General features: G+C 44.0%; 1 protein-coding gene across 1 annotated transcript in view; it reads left to right on the top strand.

Annotated features, from left to right (window-relative positions):
- The window catches only part of CAPN13 (calpain 13), an 83,722-nt gene that overhangs the window by 2,464 nt on the left and 60,243 nt on the right, over nucleotides 1–21,015 (top strand). The window contains exons 2-4 of the mRNA XM_007470896.1: nucleotides 11,151–11,229; nucleotides 12,396–12,511; nucleotides 18,455–18,588. Of these exons, the coding sequence (XP_007470958.1) occupies nucleotides 11,151–11,229; nucleotides 12,396–12,511; nucleotides 18,455–18,588 (329 nt within the window). The remainder of the gene's footprint in view (nucleotides 1–11,150; nucleotides 11,230–12,395; nucleotides 12,512–18,454; nucleotides 18,589–21,015) is intronic.

Below are 21,015 nucleotides of genomic sequence, written 5' to 3'. Positions count from 1 at the left end.
GGAAAGAGCCAGGATTTAAACTAAAATTTCTGACTCCACATAGTGTACTATTCCTCACATAGGATTGTGTGCCCCACAGGATGCTGTTAGGATTTGGGTGAATGAATAAGTGAATGAATGAATGATTCTGTCCACAGGCACCTGAAATGGGTTTCAAGCTCTACATGTATAATAGAGAATTCTTGAGTTGACCTGTTTTCCAGGTAAGATGGTGGAGGAGAAAGCTGATGTACTCACCCCTTAAACATGGTGACGTCCTCAACTGCCACAGCTCACAGCTGCGACTGTAAAGGGCCTTGAAGGAGAAGCTCCAGCCAGCATGGAGCAGTCCTACCTGTAATGGCCAACACTTAGATAGTGCTGACCACATGGCAGGCCTGGCTTTAGGTGCTTTGACTCACTGAATCTTCATAATAACTCTATGAGGAGGTACTATTATTAGCCCCATTTTACAGTTGAGAAACAGAAACAGAGAATTAAGTGCCCTGCCTAAAGTGTTAGAGCTGGGATTTGAACCCTGGAGTCTGGCTCTGAGACATATTCCTAACACCACAACTGTATCGCCTCCTGTAAGACTTCATCATAAGCTCGTGATGTATTTTAGGCTCCTGTTTGCTGCTAATAATATCTTGTGCACCAATAGAATCTCCTACTTTGTCTGGGTAACAGAATCAATCCCTGTCTATCTTCTGCCCTTCTTTCCATTTTTATAGGTGAAAAGAATGAGGATAAAAATGGTACCAGTACCTAGCTAGATTATTTTAAGGAATAAATGAAGACAATACTTAGAACATTGTCTAGCACATTGTAAGCACTTACTAAACACTAGCTATTGTTACTATGACTAATTTGGGAGGGATGGCATAGAGTAGCAGCCACAGGGACCATCCTCTGGGATTTCTTGGGCTTTCACTGTCCAGTCATCTCAGCTTCAGTCTTCAGCCAATTTCAGCAAACACTTTTAAGGAGAAATGTGGGTCAGAGGAAACCATTTGGGGAGGCCAGGGTAGCCTGGCAGGGAGTGTGCATCGTGCTTTTCTTCTCACATTTTGTTGCCTATCACTATTAGAAGGTTGCCTCCCAAACTAAAGCTTGCTCAGTGCCTAACCAGAGGTCTGACTGGCATCCCCTAAACTTCAGTTATATAATGGCTGAGGTGGCACCAAGGCTCCTTAGGCCATATCTGCATTCTAGGCTTTTCTAGATAATGGGAAAGCTTCATACTCTAGGCAACTGTTAAGCCCTCATGGGTATCATTCTGCCTTGCGTACTCATCTAGGCTAGGTAGGTGCAACAACAGTGCAAGAGTCAGGGGCATGAAACTAGGCTCAGCTCTCTACGCCTCACGAAAAAGAAAAGTTGCTTCGCATCCCATAGTTCATGTTCTCTCTCTTTCCTTTTGCCTACCTCTTCCTTCTTCTTGTCTTCCCTCTCTCTAACAATTAACCCGAATCCATTTTGCTGCTGTAGAACCTCCTTCTATTGCTTCCTTCAGCTTTTCTGGGTTTGAGGAATTGGTAACCCACTCCCCACACCCTCCCCTCCCCACACCAGCAGGCAGTCAGGTTCTGTAAATGCCTGTGACTGTGCCTGGAGCAAATGGCACTGAAAGGATCCAACTCCTCATCCTCCTCAATGTTTTCTGCAACACCAGCCTCAGCAAGAGACAATGCTGAGAATTACACTTATACCTGGAGACTCTACGTGATATTTCCCCGAACTGAATTTGGCACTTAGAGTCACTTTCTTCTAAAAATTTTATTTCATGAATAATAACAAATTCCATTTATCAAGCATGTACCTATGCTAGGTATTAATCTAAGCACTTACATACAACATTTCATTTAATTACCATAACAGGCCAATGAGGTAGATAATATTATTATCCTCATTCAGTAGATCAGCACTGTCCAATAGAACTTTCTGCAATGATGGAAATGTCCTTTCTGCCAATACAGTAGCCACTAGTCACATGTTGGTATTGAGCAATTGAAATGGGCTAGTGTGACTGAGGTATTGCAGATTTGATTTAATTTAATTTAATTTAATTTTATTTTATTTTATGTAAATGTAAGTCACCAATGTGGCTTGTGGCTACCATATTGGAAGACACAGAATTGTAGACGTAGATCTTCACAGCAGAGCTGCCACTGTGTCAGACTGAGGAATTGAAATTTCATCTTTGTCCCCATTCTTTAGTGAAAAACATGTTCATTTCTCAACTGAAGAATGGGCTGGGGGCCCAAAACATGTTCAGGACTCAGCACCCAGCCCCACTGTGGATTTTGGCCCGTGGCCATCCCAGAATGAAGTGTTGCCTACCCAGACACCGATGTTCATCTTCCAAGTAGCCAGAGCAGAGTTCCCGAAAGGATCATTTACTATAAATGATTCACCTTGGTTTCAGCATGAGTTATTCCAGAAAGGAAGGGGTTAACAAAGTGGAGCTCTGAATGTAGGCTGTGAAGGCAACAGGTAGCAGAAGGCGACAGAAAGAGAGCATGCCAACAGCCAATTGCCACTGAGCCAAAGAACTTTGATTCCAATAAAGCCAAGTTCTCTAGCAAAAATAGAAAAGGGAGTGACGCTGCCACCTGGCGCAGCCTGAATTCTGGCCACCGGCTGAAAGGGCCTGTGTCTGAAGACCAACACGCTAAACCGGGTGTTTCCTCATCCAAGAGCAGCACACCATCTGGGGGAGGGCATGAGGAGCCTTTGACAAGAACTCAGGAATCACTGTCCAAAGCATAGGAAGTGATGCCGTGTTAGAAGGGACACCTCCAGAGACAACTGCAGGGGAGTGCCTTGTTTGGTACCACTTCAGGTATGGGTTATGGGTGTGGATGCAGAGGGGAAGAGGGAGGAGGAGAGAGGAGAGGTCGAGATCTCCTATAGGACATAACCAACGGGAACTATATAGACATATCCTATTGATTTATTTATTATGAGGAACTGGCACACATAATTATGGAGGCTGAGGCATCCCAAGATCTGCTATCTGCAAGCTGGAGACCCAGGAAAGCTGATGGTGTAGTTTAGTCCAAGTGGGAAGGCCTGAGGACCAGGGGGGCTGATGATGTAATTCCCAGTCCCAGGACAGGAGAAGACCAATGTCCCAGCTCAGCAGTCAGGCTGAGAAGGGGTGAATTCTCCCTCTACATTTTGTTCTGTTCAAGCCCTCAATACATTGGATGATGTCCATCCATACTGGGGAGGGCAATTTTGTTTACTGAGTCCACTGATTCAAATGCTAACACTCCTTAGAAATAATGTGTAGCCAAAAATCTGGGTACCCCATGAGCCAGTCAGATTGGCACATAAAATGAACTATCACAGCTTCCTTCTGTGCAAATGATGTTGCAGAGACCTCAAAGGGCCAATCCATCTCAGAGTCAGAAAACACTGAAGACCCTGCCTGCCAGTGTGGTCCATGGGGAAGGAATTATGGGAGCAGAGTGCCTGATGCACAGCCTAATTCCTGTGGGACCTAGGATAAATCACTCAACCTCTCTGAACCTGCTCCTTGCCCTGGCTGGGCCTCAGAATCACCTGAGGAGCTGTGTGGATCCTGAGCTCTACCTCCATCTGACCTACTAAATCCAGGTCATGGGGGGCGGCCTCCAGCAGTCTCCATGTCTGCGAAGCTCCTGCGTGATTCTGAATCACACTCGGGGTAGAGACTGCCCATCACCAGTCTTACCACGTTCTCTCACTGCCCTGGTGTGCCCAGCCCACCTAGTGACAGGGGACCTGCCCAGAGCCAGGGAATTTTTATCTTCCAACCATCTTGTTCTATTTTCTCTATGGGCCTGGTCTCAGAAAGTCGGCCCGGCAGACTGAAATGCTTCTGGGTATAATTTCTGTCTCCTCCTACCTTTGCTCTTTTTGGATCACCCAGGACCCCTCTAAAGCCCAGAGTGAGGAAGGAACAGGCAGCTTCGGACAGGAGATAAAAAATGCTAGTTTGGTACCTAACTTTTATGCACACAATTCTAGTGTTTGCCCAAGGATTTGATGTTCACAATTGATTTTTTTTTTTTTTTTTTTTTTTTTTTACATGAAACTTTTAATGCCACCAGAACATTCTAAATATTTAGTGTTCATTAGGAAAATTAAGAATTTGTAATTACAATGAGATATTAAAAATATGGCAGATATTTATAGACACTTTTTTTTTGCGTTATGCGGGCCTCTCACTGTTGTGGCCTCTCCCATTTGCGGAGCACAGGCTCCGGACGCGCAGGCTCAGCGGCCATGGCTCACGGGCCCAGCCGCTCCGCGGCATGTGGGATCTTCCCGAAACGGGGCACGAACCCGCGTCCCCTGCATCGGCAGGCGGACTCTCAAGCACTGCGCCACCAGGGAAGCCCCACAATTGATTTTTGATTTGAAATAATTATCCTTTAATTTTCATAAAGTATCTTTCTATTCCTAACTAAAATTTTGGTTTTTTTCATTTTCGATTTTGTTATTTTGGTAAATCAGAGAAAGTTGTGCACTTATCAAATGCCTTCAAGGCATTTATTGGAAAGATAGCAATTGTTTCTCCTTTGGCCCATGTAAATGGTATTTTATACCGTTAGATATCCTGATAGGAAACCATCCTGGCATCCTGCATTTCTATGGCAAACCCTACTTAATGGTAGTGGGTTAGTTGTATAATTTATTGTTGATTCATTTGCCGGGTATTTATTTCAGTATATTTCCTTAAATGAAATCAGTCTGTGATGTGATGTATGGGTGTGTGTGTGTATGTGTTTCTCTCTCTCAGGTTGGGCATCCAGGCTGGGCTGACTTCTTAAAAAAAACGGTGGCAGGATTCTTTCTTTTTTTAAACACAAACTGTAAGCGACACAGGAATTATTTCCTGAAAGTTTGAGAGAATTCAGCAAGAAAATTTTGAGTACTTAGAAGCCTTGACAGAGATAATAGGGAGATATTCTTTGATCATTTAAAAATACTGTTTCAAGGTTATTGATTTTCAGGTTATTTACCAACTTGGATCATTTTGGCCATGTTAATTCTTGTCAGAAAATCGTCAGTATGCTTAAACTGATTAGCATAGAATTTTATGTCATGTTTTTATACTGCTAAAACCTCCTTTCTATTTCTCATTTTATTTGGGTTTCTCTAGCATATTAGCCAAAGGTTGGGTCTAAGTAAACCTTCTCCCCAAATACAATGTATTCAATATTTGCTTTACTGATCTTGCTGTGTTTCTACTTTGCAATTCACCAGTTGTTCTGTTTATCATTTCTTTCCGCCTATATTTGTGAGGCTCTTTTTGTCTTTCTAATATCTAAAAGTTGACTGTGTAATCCACGTTTTCATTCTCTCTCGTTTTTTTTATTTTTTAACATCTTTATTGGGGTATAATTGCTTTACAATGGTGTGTTAGTTTCTGCTTTATAACAAAGTGAATCAGTTACACATATACATATATCCCCATATCTCCTCCCTCTTGCGTCTCCCCCCCTCCCACCCTCCCTATCCCACCCCTCTAGGTGGTCACAAAGCACCGAGCTGATCTCCCTGTGCTATGCGGCTGCTTCCCACTAGCTATCTATTTTACGTTTGGTAGCGTATGTATGTCCATGCCTCTCTCTCGCTTTGTCACAGCTCACCCTTCCCCCTCCGCATATCCTCAGGTCCGTTCTCCAGTAGGTCTGTGTCTTTATTCCTGTCTTACCCCTACGTTCTTCATGACATTTTTTTTCGTAAATTCCATATATGTGTGTTAGTATACGGTATTTGTCTTTCTGACTTACTTCACTCTGTATGACAGACTCTAGGTCTATCCACCTCCTCACAAATAGCTCAATTTCGTTTCTTTTTATGGCTGAGTAATATTCCATTGTATATATGTGCCACATCTTCTTTATCCATTCATCCGATGATGGGCACTTAGGTTGTTTCCATCTCCGGGCTATGGTAAATAGAGCTGCAATGAACATTTTGGTACATGACTCTTTTTGAATTTTGGTTTTCTCAGGGTATATGCCCAGTAGTGGGATTGCTGGGTCATATGGTAGTTCTATTTGTAGTTTTTTAAGGAACCTCCGTACCATTCTCCATAGTGGCTGTACCAATTCACATTCCCACCAGCAGTGCAAGAGTGTTCCCTTTTCTCCACACCCTCTCCAGCATTTATTGTTTCTAGATTTTTTGATAATGGCCATTCTGACTGGTATGAGATGATATCTCATTGTAGTTTTGATTTGCATTTCTCTAATGATTAATGATGTTGAGCATTCTTTCATGTGTTTGTTGGCAGTCTGTATATCTTCTTTGGAGAAATGTCTATTTAGATCTTCTGCCCATTTTTGGATTAGGTTGTTTGGTTTTTTGTTATTGAGCTGAATGAGCTACTTGTAAATTTTGGAAATTAATCCTTTGTCAGTTGCTGAATTTGCAAATATTTTCTCCCATTCTGAGCGTTGTCTTTTGGTCTTGTTTATGTTTCCTTTGCTGTGCAAAAGCTTTGAAGTTTCATTAGGTCCCATTTGTTTATTTTTGTTTTTATTTCCATTTCTCTAGGAGGTGGGTCAAAAAGGATCTTGCCGTGATTTATGTCATAGAGTGTTCTGCCTATGTTTTCCTCTAAGAGTTTGATAGTGTGTGGCCTTACAATTAGGTCTTTAATCCATTTTGAGCTTATTTTTGTGTCTGGTGTTAGGGAGTGGTCTAATCTCATACTTTTACATGTAGCTGTCCAGTTTTCCCAGCACCACTTATTGAAGAGGCTGTCCTTTCTCCACTGTACATTCCTGCCTCTGTTTATCAAAGATAAGGTGACCATATGTGCGTGGGTTTATCTCTGGGCTTTCTATCCTGTTCCATTGCTCTTTCTGTTTTTGTGCCAGTACCATACTGTCTTGATTACTGTAGCTTTGTAATATATTCTGAAGTCAGGGAGCCTGATTCCTCCAGCTCCGTTTTTCGTTCTCAAGATTGCTTTGGCTATTCGGGGTCTTTTGTGTTTCCATATAAATTGTGAAATTTTTTGTTCTAGTTCTGTGAAAAATGCCAGTGGTAGTTTGATAGGGATTGCATTGAATCTATAGATTGCTTTGGGTAGTAGAGTCATTTTCACAATGTTGATTCTTCCAATCCAAGAACATGGTATATCTCTCCATCTATTTGTAGCATCTTTCATTTCTTTCATCAGTGTCTTATAATTTTCTGCATACAGGTCTTTTGTCTCCTAGTTAGGTTTATTCCTAGATATTTTATTCTTTTTGTTGCAGTGGTAAATGGGAGTGTTTTCTTGATTTCACTTTCAGATTTTTCATCATTAGTGTATAGGAATGCCAGAGATTTCTGTGCATTAATTTTGTATCCTGCTACCTTACCAAATTCATTGATTAGCTCTAGTAGTTTTCTGGTAGCATCTTTAGGATTCTCTATGTATAGTATCATGTCATCTGCAAACAGTGACAGCTTTACTTCGTCTTTTCCGATTTGGATTCCTTTTATTTCCTTTTCTTCTCTGATTGGTGTGGCTAAAACTTCCAAAACTATGTTGAATAAGAGTGGTGAGAGTGGGCAACCTTGTCTTGTTCCTGGTCTTAGGTTTCACCATTAAGGATGTTGTTGGCTGTGGGCTTGTCTGGCTGTGGGCTTGTCATATACGGCCTTTATTATATTGAGGAAAGTTCCCTCTACACCTACTTTCTGCAGGGTTTTTATCATAAATGGGTGTTGAATTTTGTCAAAAGCTTTCTCTGCATCTATTGAGATGATCATATGGTTTTTCTCCTTCAATTTGTTAATATGGTTAATCACATTGATAGATTTGCGTATATTGAAGAATCCTTGCATTCCTGGAATAAACCCCACTTGATCATGGTGTATGATCCTTTTAATGTGCTGTTGGATTCTGTTTGCTAGTATTTTGTTGAGGATTTTTGCATCTATGTTCATCAGTGATATTGGCCTGTAGTTTTCTTTCTTTGTGACATCCTTGTCTGGTTTTGGTATCAAGGTGATGGTGGCCTCGTAGAATGAGTTTGGGAGTGTTCCTCCCTCTGCTATATTTTGGAAGAGTTTGAGAAGAATAGGTGTTAGCTCTTCTCTAAATGTTTGATAGAATTCGCCTGTGAAGCCATCTGGTCCTGGGCTTTTGTTTGTTGGAAGATTTTTAATCACAGTTTCAATTTCAGTGTTTGTGATTGGTCTGTTCATATTTTCTATTTCTTCCTGATTCAGTCTTGGCAGTTTGTGCATTTCTAAGAATTTGTCCATTTCTTCCAGATTGTCCATTTTATTGGCATAGAGTTGCTTGTAGTAATCCCTCATGATTTTTTGTATTTCTGCAGTGTCAGTTGTTACTTCTCCTTTTTCATTTCTGATTCTATTGATTTGAGTCTTCTCCCTTATTTTCTTGATGAGTCTGGCTAATGGTTTATCAATTTTGTTTATCTTCTCAAAGAACCAGCTTTTAGTTTTATTGATCTTTGCTATTGTTTCCTTCATTTCTTTTTCATTTATTTCTGATCTGATTTTTATGATTTCTTTCCTTCTGCTAACTCTGGGGTTTTTTTGTTCTTCTTTCTCTAATTGCTTGAGGTGCAAGGTTAGGTTGTTTATTCGAGATGTTTCCTGCTTCTTAAGGTGGGCTTGTATTGCTATAAACTTCCCTCTTAGAACTGCTTTTGCTGCATCCCATAGGTTTTGGGTCGTTGTATCTCCATTGTCATTTGTTTCTAGGTATTTTTTAATTTCCTCTTTGATTTCTTCAGTGATCACTTCGTTATTAAGTAGTGTATTGTTTAGCCTCCATGTGTTTGTATTTTTTACAGCTCTTTTCCTATAATTGATATCTAGTCTCATGGCGTTGTGGTCGGAAAAGATACTTGATACAATTTCAATTTTCTTAAATTTACCAAGGCTTGATTTGTGACCCAAGATATGATCTATCCTGGAGAATGTTCCATGAGCACTTGAGAAAAATGTGTATTCTGTTGTTTTTGGATGGAGTGTCCTATAAATATCAATTAAGTCCATCCTGTTTAATGTATCATTTAAAGCTTGTGTTTCCTTATTTATTTTCATTTTGGATGATCTGTCCATTGGTGAAAGTGGGGTGTTGAAGTCCCCTACTATGAATGTGTTACTGTCGATTTCCCCTTTTATGGCTGCTAGTTTTTGCCTTATGTATTGAGGTGCTCCTATGTGTTGGGTGCATAAATATTTACAATTGTTATATCTTCTTGGATCGATCCCTTGATCATTATGTATTGTCCTTCTTTGTGTCTTCTAATAGTCTTTATTTTCAAGTCTATTTTGTCTGATATGAGAATTGCTACTCCAGCTTTCTTTTGGTTTCCACTTGCATGGAGTATCTTTTTTCCATCCCCTTACTTTCAGTCTGTATGTGTCTCTAGGTCTGAAGTGGGTCTCTTGTAGACAGCATATATATGGGTCTTGTTTTTGTATCCATTCAGCTCTCTCTCGTTTTATAATGATTGCATTTGAGATGCTGGGTTTATCCATGAGTGTGGTCTTTTTAATTTTGCAGTATTACAGAAACAGGGAATCAGTATTTATTGAACAGGTCCCTTGTCTGATGCCACACTGAGTATTTCACATCCTTCCTCATTTGTAAAATGCAGACTCCTGCTTTGCAACTCTGTCGGGAGACCACTGTGAATGAAGCATCTAGTCCTCGGTGAGGGTTTGGTAACAGCAGCCAGGGCACCAATGGCTTTCTCATTTGACTCCCATTTTATATATGAAGAAACTGAGGTTCAGCAAAGTAAAGAAAGTTGCTCAAGGTCACCCAGGGAACAGTGCAGGCAGGATTCCACACCAGGCTCGGTTCACCAGGCTCTCAGCACACCTACCCCTCCTCTGCCCATCATGCGGGTAAACCAGGGGTAAACGACGAAGAAGCTGCAGCTGTGCTGGGTCTAGAAAGCTGAGCCACACTGTCTTTTTTACCCCGTCCAAAAACCTGATGGCCTCCACCCTCTTCTTTAATTCCTGAGTGGAGGATCTCCAGCTAGCCTCCACTGAGACCTTGAGTTCCCTTTTCCAGTAGGTGAGGGGACAGCTAAAGCCACTGAAGTGCCCCAAGTTGCTTTGACACTGGGAGAGTTGCTCCCTCCAGGGCCCTGTGGAGAGCTGCCCTTCCTGCTGGTGTTGGGAGAGACCCCAGGTTCTGAGCAGCCAAGGGTGGGGCATAGGGTCAGCTGGATGCCTCCATCGCAAGGGCCTGAGCCTGAGCGCCCTGCCCTGGCCATCAGAGAGGGCTGGTTATGTGCAGAGAAGATGGTGGGAGGAGGCCTGGTGAGGTGGGCTGGCTGACTTGTTTGCAGACACGCACACCTTTGTTTGCCCCTTGGCAAGCTCTACCAGGAAACTGGCCAGCAGTATACGAAGGGCTGACAGGTCTCACAAGATACAGGACTCCACGTGTTCATGGCTGTTGAGTAGATGAATCTACTTTGCGGCCCTGCTCTCTGGGGACTTATTTGTCAATGTGAAAAGAAATGATACAGGAACAGTTACCAAATTATACAAATCCACACAATGGAAATCCAGGAAGAGATGCACAGAGAGGATGCTCAGAATAATCCTGTGGGCTCCTGGTAGCAGGAAAACCTAGCGGCTGCTTGGGGTCTTCCAGAATCAGTCTGTGTGTTAGCCAGGGAGTGGGCAAAGACCTGAATAATGCACATCCTCTATCCTGTACAGCACATGGCTGGACTTGAACCTGGAGCTCAGAATCTACACTGACTTCTGAGAGATGACATTTCACAAGGAAAGCATGGTTATGCTTGTAAAAGTTTCCTCTAATAAATGCATCCTATTCTTTTTTGGTTGTTTATAAACTCCTAATGAAACAGTGCTGTTGGTACCAGGATGGCTGATCATTTGACGTAAGGATCCTGAGTCCTTATCTCTTGGCACAGATTGCTTATGCATTTATTGCCTATTTGGTCAGTTACATATACACCCTTTTGACATCTGCCTTGCTGTTAGCAATAAAACCTGAAGAATGAGGGCAGCTTTCCTGGCTCATATTTTAAACACCTGTTTAAGAAGTAACCTCTACCCCTCAAAGACAAAGAGAGTGATGTCTTGGGTAGCACACTGGGAGATAAAGGAATGAAAGATGCTCATGGCTTTTCTCCCTCTTTTCTAAGGATTTATTGAAGGGTAAATCAGAGCCTCACTTCATCCTGGAAGGTGTGAGCAGTTTCGACATCCAACAGGGGGAGGCAGGTAAGAACTCAACCTCTTCCTTCCCAGCCCTGGATTGACGCAGGCTGCCCAAAGTCAGCCGCAGAGTAGGGGGGTGGTCAAGAGCAGTACCCATCCAGACCCACTGAATGCTGCCCCATCTTCTGAGGAGGCAAGGCTGGCACCCTCGGTGTTGCTGTGGACGGACTATTCACGCCCAGACCCTCAGCCTGGAAGTCGGCTCAGTAGCGGGTGTGCAGAGCCCTTTGGGGAGAGCAATTATCAAAGAAAAGGAGCAAATAGATACGGAGTTTAATCTGAGCACTGAGTAGAGAGAAGCATCAGGGAAGCAAACGTTAATTGAACTTCTGCAAGGCTATGCTAGATACTTTGTATGTGCTATTTCCGTAAAACCATTACTCCCATCACCACCTCTACCCCCATCACTCCCATCACCACCATCACCCCATCACCACCTCTACCCCATCACCACCCCCACCCCCATCACTCCCATCACCACCACCACCCCATCACTACTCCACCCCATCACCACCTCCACCCCATCACCAACCCCACCCCCATCACTCCCATCACCACCTCCACCCCCATCACTCCCATCCCCACCACCTCCACCTCATCACTACTCCCCCCCATCACCACCCCCACCCCCATCACTCCCATCACCACCACCACCCCATCACTACTCCACCCCATCACCACCTCCACCCCATCACCAACCCCACCCCCATCACTCCCATCACCACCTCCACCCCCATCACTCCCATCCCCACCACCTCCACCTCATCACTACTCCACCCCATCACCACCCCCACCCCCATCACTCCCATCACCACCACCACCCCCATCACTCCCATCACCACCACCACCCCATCACTACTCCACCCCATCACCAACCCCACCATCACTCCCATCACCACCTCTACCCCATCACCAGCCCCACCCCCATCACTCCCATCACCACCTCTACCCCCATCACCCCTTTCACCACTACCACTATCTCCATAACCACTACCATCACCTTCTCTATTTTGCTTGGAACTGAACCCAGTGAATCTTTCTTCCAGTTCTCCTCTCTCAGACAGAAAAAAATGCGTTATTCAGAAGGAGGTATGCTGACTCTGTGCAGTACATGGGATGGGGCTTCCAGTTGTGTCCAGTCAGCTCTCATGGCTTATGTCCCCTCCCAGGAGATTGCTGGTTCCTGGCAGCACTGGGCTCCTTGACACAGAACCCACAGCATCTGCAGAAGATCCTAATGGACCAAAGCTTTTCATACCAATATGCAGGGATTTTCCATTTTCCGGTAAGTGTGCTGCTGGGATGCTCCTTAAATGGGATTCTCTGTGAGCACAGGAAGGCGACTGTCATGAAAGTTCTGTTGGTCTGGCAGCCCGAGATGTGGAAAAGACACTTATGTGTTAGTTACTCTGTGTTGGCTCGTGATCTGACGACACATAGGGAGGGTGAGAGTTAAAATGTTTTCATATAAATATAAAGAATGGCAGAAACAATCAGCAAAGAGAAGAGTCATTCATCAGGAGCCCTGTATGTCACTGAGATTTTGTCTGTCTATTCCTGTGCCATATCTTATTGTTTTGGTTACAGTAGTTTTAGAATGAGTTGTAATATCTGGTGGCATAGGTTCTCCTTCATTATTCATTATGCTTGCCCCCAAAATATTTTATCTTGGTGATTCTTGCACATTTATTCTTCTATGAGAATTTTTAAATCATTGTGTCTATTTAAAAAGAAAAGCCGGGCTTTCCTGGTGGCGCAGTGGTTGAGAGTCCGCCTGCAGATGCAGGGGACGCGGGTTCGTGCCCCAGTCTGAGAGGATCCCACATGCCGCGGAGCGGCTGGGCCCATGAGCCATGGCCACGGGACCTGCGCGTCTGAGCCATGGCCGCTGAGCCTGCGCGTCCGGAGCCTGTGCTCCGCAACGGGAGAGGCCACAACAGTGAGAGGCCCGCGTATCGGGAAAAAAAAAAAAAAAAGAAAAGCCACTGTGATGCAGAATAGAGCAGCATTAAATTTATGTATTAATTTGGAAAAATCAAACTTTTATCATTGTAGTTATTCCTTTCCAGAAAGACAGTATATCTTTCCATTTATTTGGAACTAGTTTTATGCCCTTCAGTAAAATGTTATGGTTATGTTTTGATATTCATGCTATACCCTTCTTGGTAAATGTATTCTCAGATATTTTACAAGTTTGTAGCTAATATGAATGATTTTTCTAACTAGACATTGCTAAAAAGAGGAAAGCTATTCCTTGTTTTATATTAAGTTGTATCTAGCCACCTTACCAAATTCTTTTATTAGTTCTAATTTTTTTCTTTAGTAGTGTCTGGATTTTTTTTAGTTATCTAATATTATCCACAAAGATAATTTTGTCTCTTCTTTTAATATTTATAGAGCTTATTTTGCTCTTTTGCCTTGTTGCATTAATTAGAAGGTTGCAATTTTGAGTAAGAGTGACAAGAGCAAAATCCTGCTGTCTCTTGGTTTTAGTGACATACTTTCCTGGTTTGTCATTCTTTTAATCCACTGTTAGATTAAATTTGCTAAAAATTTTATTAGAATTTTTTTTTAATTAATTAATTTATTTATTTATTTTTGGCCATGTTGGGTCTTCGTTTCTGTGCGCGGGCTTTCTCTACTTGTGGCAAGCGGGGGCCACTCTTCATCGCGGTGCGCGGGCCTCTCACTGTCGCGGCCTCTCCCGCTGCGGAGCACAGGCTCCAGACGCGCAGGCTCAGTAGTTGTGGCTCACGGGCCCAGCCACTCCGTGGCATGTGGGATCCTCCCGGACCAGGGCTCAAACCCGTGCCCCCTGCATCAGCAGGCGGACTCCCAACCACTGCGCCGCCAGGGAAGCCCCTTATTAGAATTTTTACATCTATATCACATGTAGAATTGGCTTCCCGTTGTTTGTTGTTTTTACTATGGAGTTATGCTTGCTTTTTAATATGAACCTATTGAGATTTACTTTGATCTGAAATAATTTGTATAATGGCTGTTAATCATTGATTATCTGTTCTTTAAAAGTAAAATAGGCAATAGTTAAATCATCTGGACCTATTTCCTTTTTAAATATGATTTCTTAAACTCTTCTGATGTGTTCAGTAGCTGTTGATCTGCTTGGGCCTCTTATTTCTTCTAGAGTTAATTCTTGAAATTTATATTTTGCCAAGAGAACCAACTGTTTCTTCTGTAGTTCCAAATTTATTGCACCAAAGTTGCTTATATAATTCTCTGAAAATTTATTTTATTTCTTCTAATTTGTGATTAAGTCAACTTTATTAATCCCTAAACTATATTTTTATTTTTCCTTTTTTTATTAATCCAGCTCTTCTTAATCCAACCAATCTACTGTATTAGTTTTTGAATGACTCAACTTTCAATTTTCACTGTTCTTTCTATTCTTTTTCTTTTAGGGTTTTGATTTCCATATAATTAATTTCAATTTATTTTGATTAATTCCCATTTACTTTCTCTTGGTCAATTTTATTGGTTTTTTGTTTTCTGAAACTATACACTTAATATTCTTTCTTTTTTTCTTCATGATAAAAGATGTAAGACTAAAATTTTCCTTCTCAGATCTTTTCTGTATCCATCGATTTTCATATCAAATGTCTTTTATTAATTTTAAGTTAATATGTTTTTAGCTTTTTTATGATGTTTTTAGTTTTGATTAAGTTTTATAGGGGATCATCTCTTGGTTGTAGAATTTTAGACTTACTAGATGATGATCAGAGAATATAATTCATAAACTCTCACATTTGGGGAAATTATTAAAGTTTTATTCATGGCCAGGTCCCCAAGAGTTTTTTGTTTTGTTTTTGTTTTTGTTTTTGTTTTGGGGTTTTTTTTTTGTGGTACATGGGCCTCTCACTGTTGTGGCCCCTCCCGTTGCGGAGCACAGGCTCCGGACGCGCAGGCTCAGCGGCCATGGCTCACGGGCCCAGCCGCTCCACAGCATGTGGGATCTTCCCGGACCGGGGCACGAACCTGTGTCCCCTGCATCGGCAGGCGGACTCTCAACCACTGCGCCACCAGGGAAGCCCCCACAACAGTTTTTATAGATGCTTCATGGACATATGAGAAGAGTATATATTATCCATGATAATATATCCATAATATATGGAATCAAGCTCTCTGATTCGCAGATTGTATAATCTGCAATTATCTCTTCTATCTTGGCTTATTTTTTGTCTATTTGATTTGACATATTCTAAAAGAAGTGAGTTAAAGTTCTTCCCCAAAGTTATAGTTTGGAGGGTTCCTCATGTTCTGGTTTTATACTTTTCCTGCTCTATTCTTTGGTGCCCAGATATTTATGTTCTTGCTCTCCAGTCGTTGCAATAAAGCTTACACAATATCCCTCTTTGCTATATTTAATGCTTCTGAACTTGAATTCCTCTTTATCCGATATTCACATTGCTACTCCAGCTTCCTGTTACTTACATTTCCCTATTATATCTTGCTCATCCTTTCACTATCAATTTCATTTTCACTATGTTACCAGTATATTTCTTGTCCAAGGCATATTCAAAACTCATTACTCACCATTGTTTCTTTCAGCCTTCATTTCCTCTTAAGATTTTTGTTCTAATTTCATCCACATTTGTTAGGAGTAGTTCCTTGAATAGTTTCCTCAGATTACATGAGTATTTTTCATTTGCTCTTACTTAAGAACAATATTTTGGTTGGGTTTAGGATTTTTGGATTACATTCCTTTTCCTCAAGAATCTGTAAACGTTTCTCCATTGTCTTGTACCTTCCCCAATGTTGCAGAAGAAAAATCCAATGCTAATCTATTCTCTTGACCTTGTATGCAACATATTCTCTCAAATTGCAAGTTTATATGAGGCGATCTCTCTCCTTGGTTCAGAAATTTCTCTAGAAATGTCCAGATGCATGAATTCCAGGCAAGATTAATCTTGCCTGGAATTCAGTGAGCACTTTCATTCTGAAGACCTGCCTCCTTTTTCTGCTCAGCTGTTTCCCTCCATTTTTTCTGGGTGTCCTCCTTTATCCTGTTCTCTCTTCCTGAAGTCCAATTATTTGCATGCTAGGTCTTCTAACAAGCTCCCAGATGATGCTGACGTTGCTGGTCCAAGGGTCACACTGAGGAGTTAGCCAGAGGGTGCAGTGTTTAGCTGTGTCTGGGCTCACCTCAGGGGTGCAAGTGTTGATGGGGTGAGAGGTAGTTAGGACAAACTGAGGCCCAGGCTGGACATGCTTTGCCCTTCTGGGTGGTGAAGATAGTCCCACAATTCCCCAGAAATAGCTACAAGTGCTGACCTCTGTACATCTCATCGTTCTGAGCTTGGGCACTCTTCTCTGGAAAGGGCCCCGTGCCTGGGCAACTTGGATGCTTTGCCCGAAACACTTCTGGTTTCCCTCAGACACTTGGGTACTGGCCCAATGGCACCAGCCAGCTTCTTGAAGGGTGCAGACATTATCCAGGTGCCAGCCCTCCTCACCCAGAGCAGTGAACCAGGAAACACAGATCGGTGGCCTCATTCTTGACCACCAGTCAGGCCATTTTCATCCTTTTTGGGAACAGTGATCTTATCTGAGGTTCCCTTTGTATAGGGAGAACAAGTCTGGTCAGCATTACTGGTGTGGGAAGATGTGAGTAAGGGTCGAACCAACAAGAGGATCTCGTTCAAGTCAGGACTCACTCACTCTTTATGGCCTACTGTGTGCCAGGCACTAACCTAAGTGCTGAACGAAAAGCCTATCGAAAAACAGCTCTTACTTTCAAACCTGTGATCTCACCTTCACACACTCATCTGATCCCATCACAGTAGGAGGTAGCTCTTACTCTTACCACCATTTGACAGATGAGGAAACTGAATCACAGAGAATTAAGTGTCTTATCCAATATCTATTGCTCAGGACAAAAAAACAAAACCAGGACTGGAGCACGGTTCCACTGATGGATACCACCTACTACAATTTGCTATCCAATTAAACCCCAAATCTAGATGGGTCTGTCCTTCTAGTATCCTCCTTCAAGGAGCTAGAGTTAGCTTCCTTGTTGCTTCAGACAGGTTTCATGATGTCACTGTAATAGCATCCCTGTTGGCTCCCAGCCTCACCCTCCTGTGCATCTTACTGCAGTCGGGATGCAGATCCACAGCTGGGGCAACACCAGCTCCAGTGCACTGGTTCATTAAAGACTGCGAGGACATCTTCTTTGTCTTGTCTCAGCTGACATCTCTGTCTTGGTCTCCCTCCCTGCTTCGAAAGTGCATCCTCATCTGTATGCAAAAGCCCAACATCTGGGACATCCAGCTGTGGGCAAGTCTCCCTGTCACCACCGAGCAGATGATGGATTGCATCCACCCAGCTTTACTCCAAGCCCAACTATCGGAGGCTTGCCTGAATCTTGTCAAGACTCAGGCCTGAAGCCACAAGCCCTGTTGCTGATCCAGAGACCAGCAAACCAACTCCAAAAATCTGGCTTTGTTATGAATTATCCTCATTTGGCAATGCCCCCGGGTGAGCCATTAAGGGTTGAATGCTGAAGATTAAACCACTCTGTTTTGGAGAGGAGCATCTGGTTCATTTGCACGCTTAGCAGCAACGGTGCCAGCCCGCTTCATGGCTGCTGCTCTGCTGGCAGGGACAGCTGGACGTGAGGAGAGGAGGGCCAGGGTGAGGCTGTAACTGCTCAGTCCTCCCGAGCAGCCTCCCTGTTCGGCCCCTAGGCTTCCGCCCACACTGTCGCCACCGCATCTGGGATGCCTTCCCTGCGCCTCGCCACCTGCTGGAATCCTGCCTCCTCTCTCAAGCCTTCAGCTCCCTAAAGGCTCTCCTTCCCCATCACAACACTCTATATCTCCCATTCTCCTTTGCTACTCAGCATCTGCTCCCCCTACTGCCATTTTGTACACAAGATGTACCCAGAGAGTCTTCAGTGCGCCTGAATCTCACGGAGGACTTGCCAAAGTGAGGCAGGAGTCAGCCACAAAGTCCAGCTGGAGCCCAAGACTCCTTCCTCCCTGCTCTATTTTCCTTGATTAACTTGATCTGTGACTCACCTGTCAGTGGAGATGACAGTCCGGTCCCCTGTCCGCCAACCTGGGCTGGGATTTTGGTCTGGATAGACTTCCTTGTTGCACTGTGGTGGTTAAGTGGCGAAAGTGGTTATGTTTTGGCCTGGGTCGGGGGGCCAGCACCTCCCTCCTGCCCCAACTCTACTAAGGCATATATTCCTCTCTCTCTCCTCCAGTTCTGGCAGTGTGGCCAGTGGGTGGAAGTGGAGATTGACGATCACCTACCTGTCCTGAACAATGAGTACTTCTTTGTTAATCCTCGCGACAAACAAGAGTTTTGGCCGAGCCTGCTGGAGAAAGCCTACGCCAAGTAAGGATGGGCCCGTCCCTCTGCCCAGGGCCTGGATGCTGGCCCTGCCTGCCCAGCCACTTGCCCTGACTGACTCTCCCCACCAGCCGGCGCTAAGACTTTTGGCAGCTCTGCTCAATGCAAGCGATGCCCCTGGGAGCTTCAGAGCCTTTGCCACCTCGCTGGGCATCCTCTATAAATAATCACTGTGCACAAGGCTCAGTCGGAGCCAGAGGAGGGACCCAGAGACACATGGCGAGGGGTGGGCAGGGCAGAGCTGGACAGAAATAGGCACTGACAACGGTATTATTGTAAGGGCTGGTGTACGGGCCCCAATAAAATGTAGTATCATGTTCAAAGTCTGCTGAGAGGGGCAGAGGAGAGAGACAGCAGTTCTGACTCACAGAGACTCAGCTGGGACTGCACAGAGGAGGTGGCGTTGAGCGAGGCCTTGAAGGATGGGTAGGATTTCAGAAGAGAGAGAGGAGTTACGAGGCGGGGGAGTGACTTGAGCAGTGACCTGGGCGGGACACTTGGGGACCTGGTGTGGCTACCGTGAGATTGCATTTATGACTGGGGGGCAGGGCAGGAGCTGCTTATTATTATATGGTCCAAACACCATGAGTCAGGGACTACCTTCTGGTGTTAACAAGCTCGAGGACTTACAAACTCCCCAAGTCACCTGTTTCACTTAGACAATTTGGGTTGCTTTTATTCAACAGCTGTGTATGGTGCATTTAATCATAATCCAGGCACTGTGCTGGGCACTGGGAGAGACGCTCGCTCTGGCTCAGGTGGGGTGTGCAAGAGTATGTGTGTGTGTGAGAGGTCGCTGTCATCAAGACCTACACAAGTGACGGACACATCAGAGCTGGAAGCCAATGCTAGGAGACAAAGGTCAGGGGACCACACATTTCAGGAGAAAAATGGATAGTGGAGAGTGTCCTGGAATCAGGTTCCCCAAAGATCTTCCTAACCAATGCCTCATAATGACAAATGGGGAAGCCAAGACTCTGAATAGTGATGTGATGGCAGGTGTAAGCAATTAACCTGAGTCTACTGAGGTTTTTGGTCGTTTGATCAGGTGACATCATTTGGCAAGACTGAAGACCCCGGCCCATCCAATCCTGGGCCTGAGGAGTAGTTACGACCCCACAGACTACCCCAGTCCTTGTCCGTCTGGAGGCACATCTCAAGGGCTCTTTTTGTGCATTCTTTCTTTTGAGCCAGCTTGTGCAAAACTAAAGCTGTTGCTCATTTCCAGTGTCAGGAAGAGCTGGTCGTTAGCATTTGAGAATGAAGCCCAGAAAACAGGCGAGGTGGATGAAGCAATCCATATGTTTGGGGAGGTTAATTCACTTCTAAGCTACTTATGCAAACACTGCCATTATCTTTCCGGGGTGGATTCAGTGCTCACCACTCCAGGGCCTCTTTTTTTTCCTTATTGAAAGGGGGGAGCATGGCAGTTCACTTGGAGAATTAGAGAGCTCGCAGATGAAATGATGACTTTGACCCGATTTTGTTAACAGCTGACCTAAAGCAATCATTCCGCTTGAAAAGAAATGGGAAACTGGACCCAGAATCCACATTCCACTGCCTGAAGAAATCTAGTGCAGGAGAAAATGTTTCAAACTCCAAAGCTATTTAAAAGCTTTCCCCTCCATCCAAAGAGGGGGTTATAGAATGCAGGAGGAAATCAAATAGAATTACAGCACATCAGAGCTAGACGGAGCCTCTGTCAGCATCAAACCCTACCTTCTTTGAAGGATGAGGAAACTGAGGCTCGGGGTGGGGGTGGCAGTGAAATGACTTGTCCAAGATCACACCGTGTTTGAGGCCAAGCCAGGATCAGGTCTGTCCTCCCCAGTCACGTGCTTTTCCATCATTTCTTGATACTGTCAGTCCTAGAGGAAAATGATTTGTCTTTTTGCTTCTTTGGAACTCAGTGTCTGGCAGAGAGGGACCACAGCGCAAGCATAGAGAACCCACCTGTCCAGGTGGAGATGGTCCTCTTTCCCTCCAAGGGTGTAGGCAATACCGAGTGAACATGTGGATCCCAAACTTTCAACCATTCTTGCAGCTGGGGAGTCAGAAATGAATTGGTCAAGTGAGTCAGATGTGGAGGGAAAAAAAATCTTTGTTTGCAGGGTTTTTTTCCCCAGAGGTCATAAAATAGGAGAGTGGGAGACAAGATCTGGTAAGCTGCCTAGCATCCTTTCTGGGATCTCTGTGGCTCAGAATTATAGCCTTTCAGCATCCTTTTTGGATCCCGATTTGAAATCTGAATTCTTCCCCCTCTCACATCATTGCCAGGCATGTAGACATTTCCCCAAAATGAGGCTGAAGCCGAGGGGTGAGGAGAAGGCTCTCTCAGAATTCCTGGGTTCGGGTGACACGCGTAGTGACAGGTGTGGCGAACACAGTCCTCTCCTCTTTCCCTCCCCTTTG

The sequence above is a fragment of the Lipotes vexillifer genome, unplaced genomic scaffold (genome assembly GCF_000442215.2).
Source record: "Lipotes vexillifer unplaced genomic scaffold, Lipotes_vexillifer_v1.1 scaffold717, whole genome shotgun sequence".
Taxonomy (NCBI): domain Eukaryota; kingdom Metazoa; phylum Chordata; class Mammalia; order Artiodactyla; family Lipotidae; genus Lipotes; species Lipotes vexillifer.
Note: the sequence above shows the minus strand (reverse complement) of the source record. Positions and strands in the feature narration are given on the sequence as shown.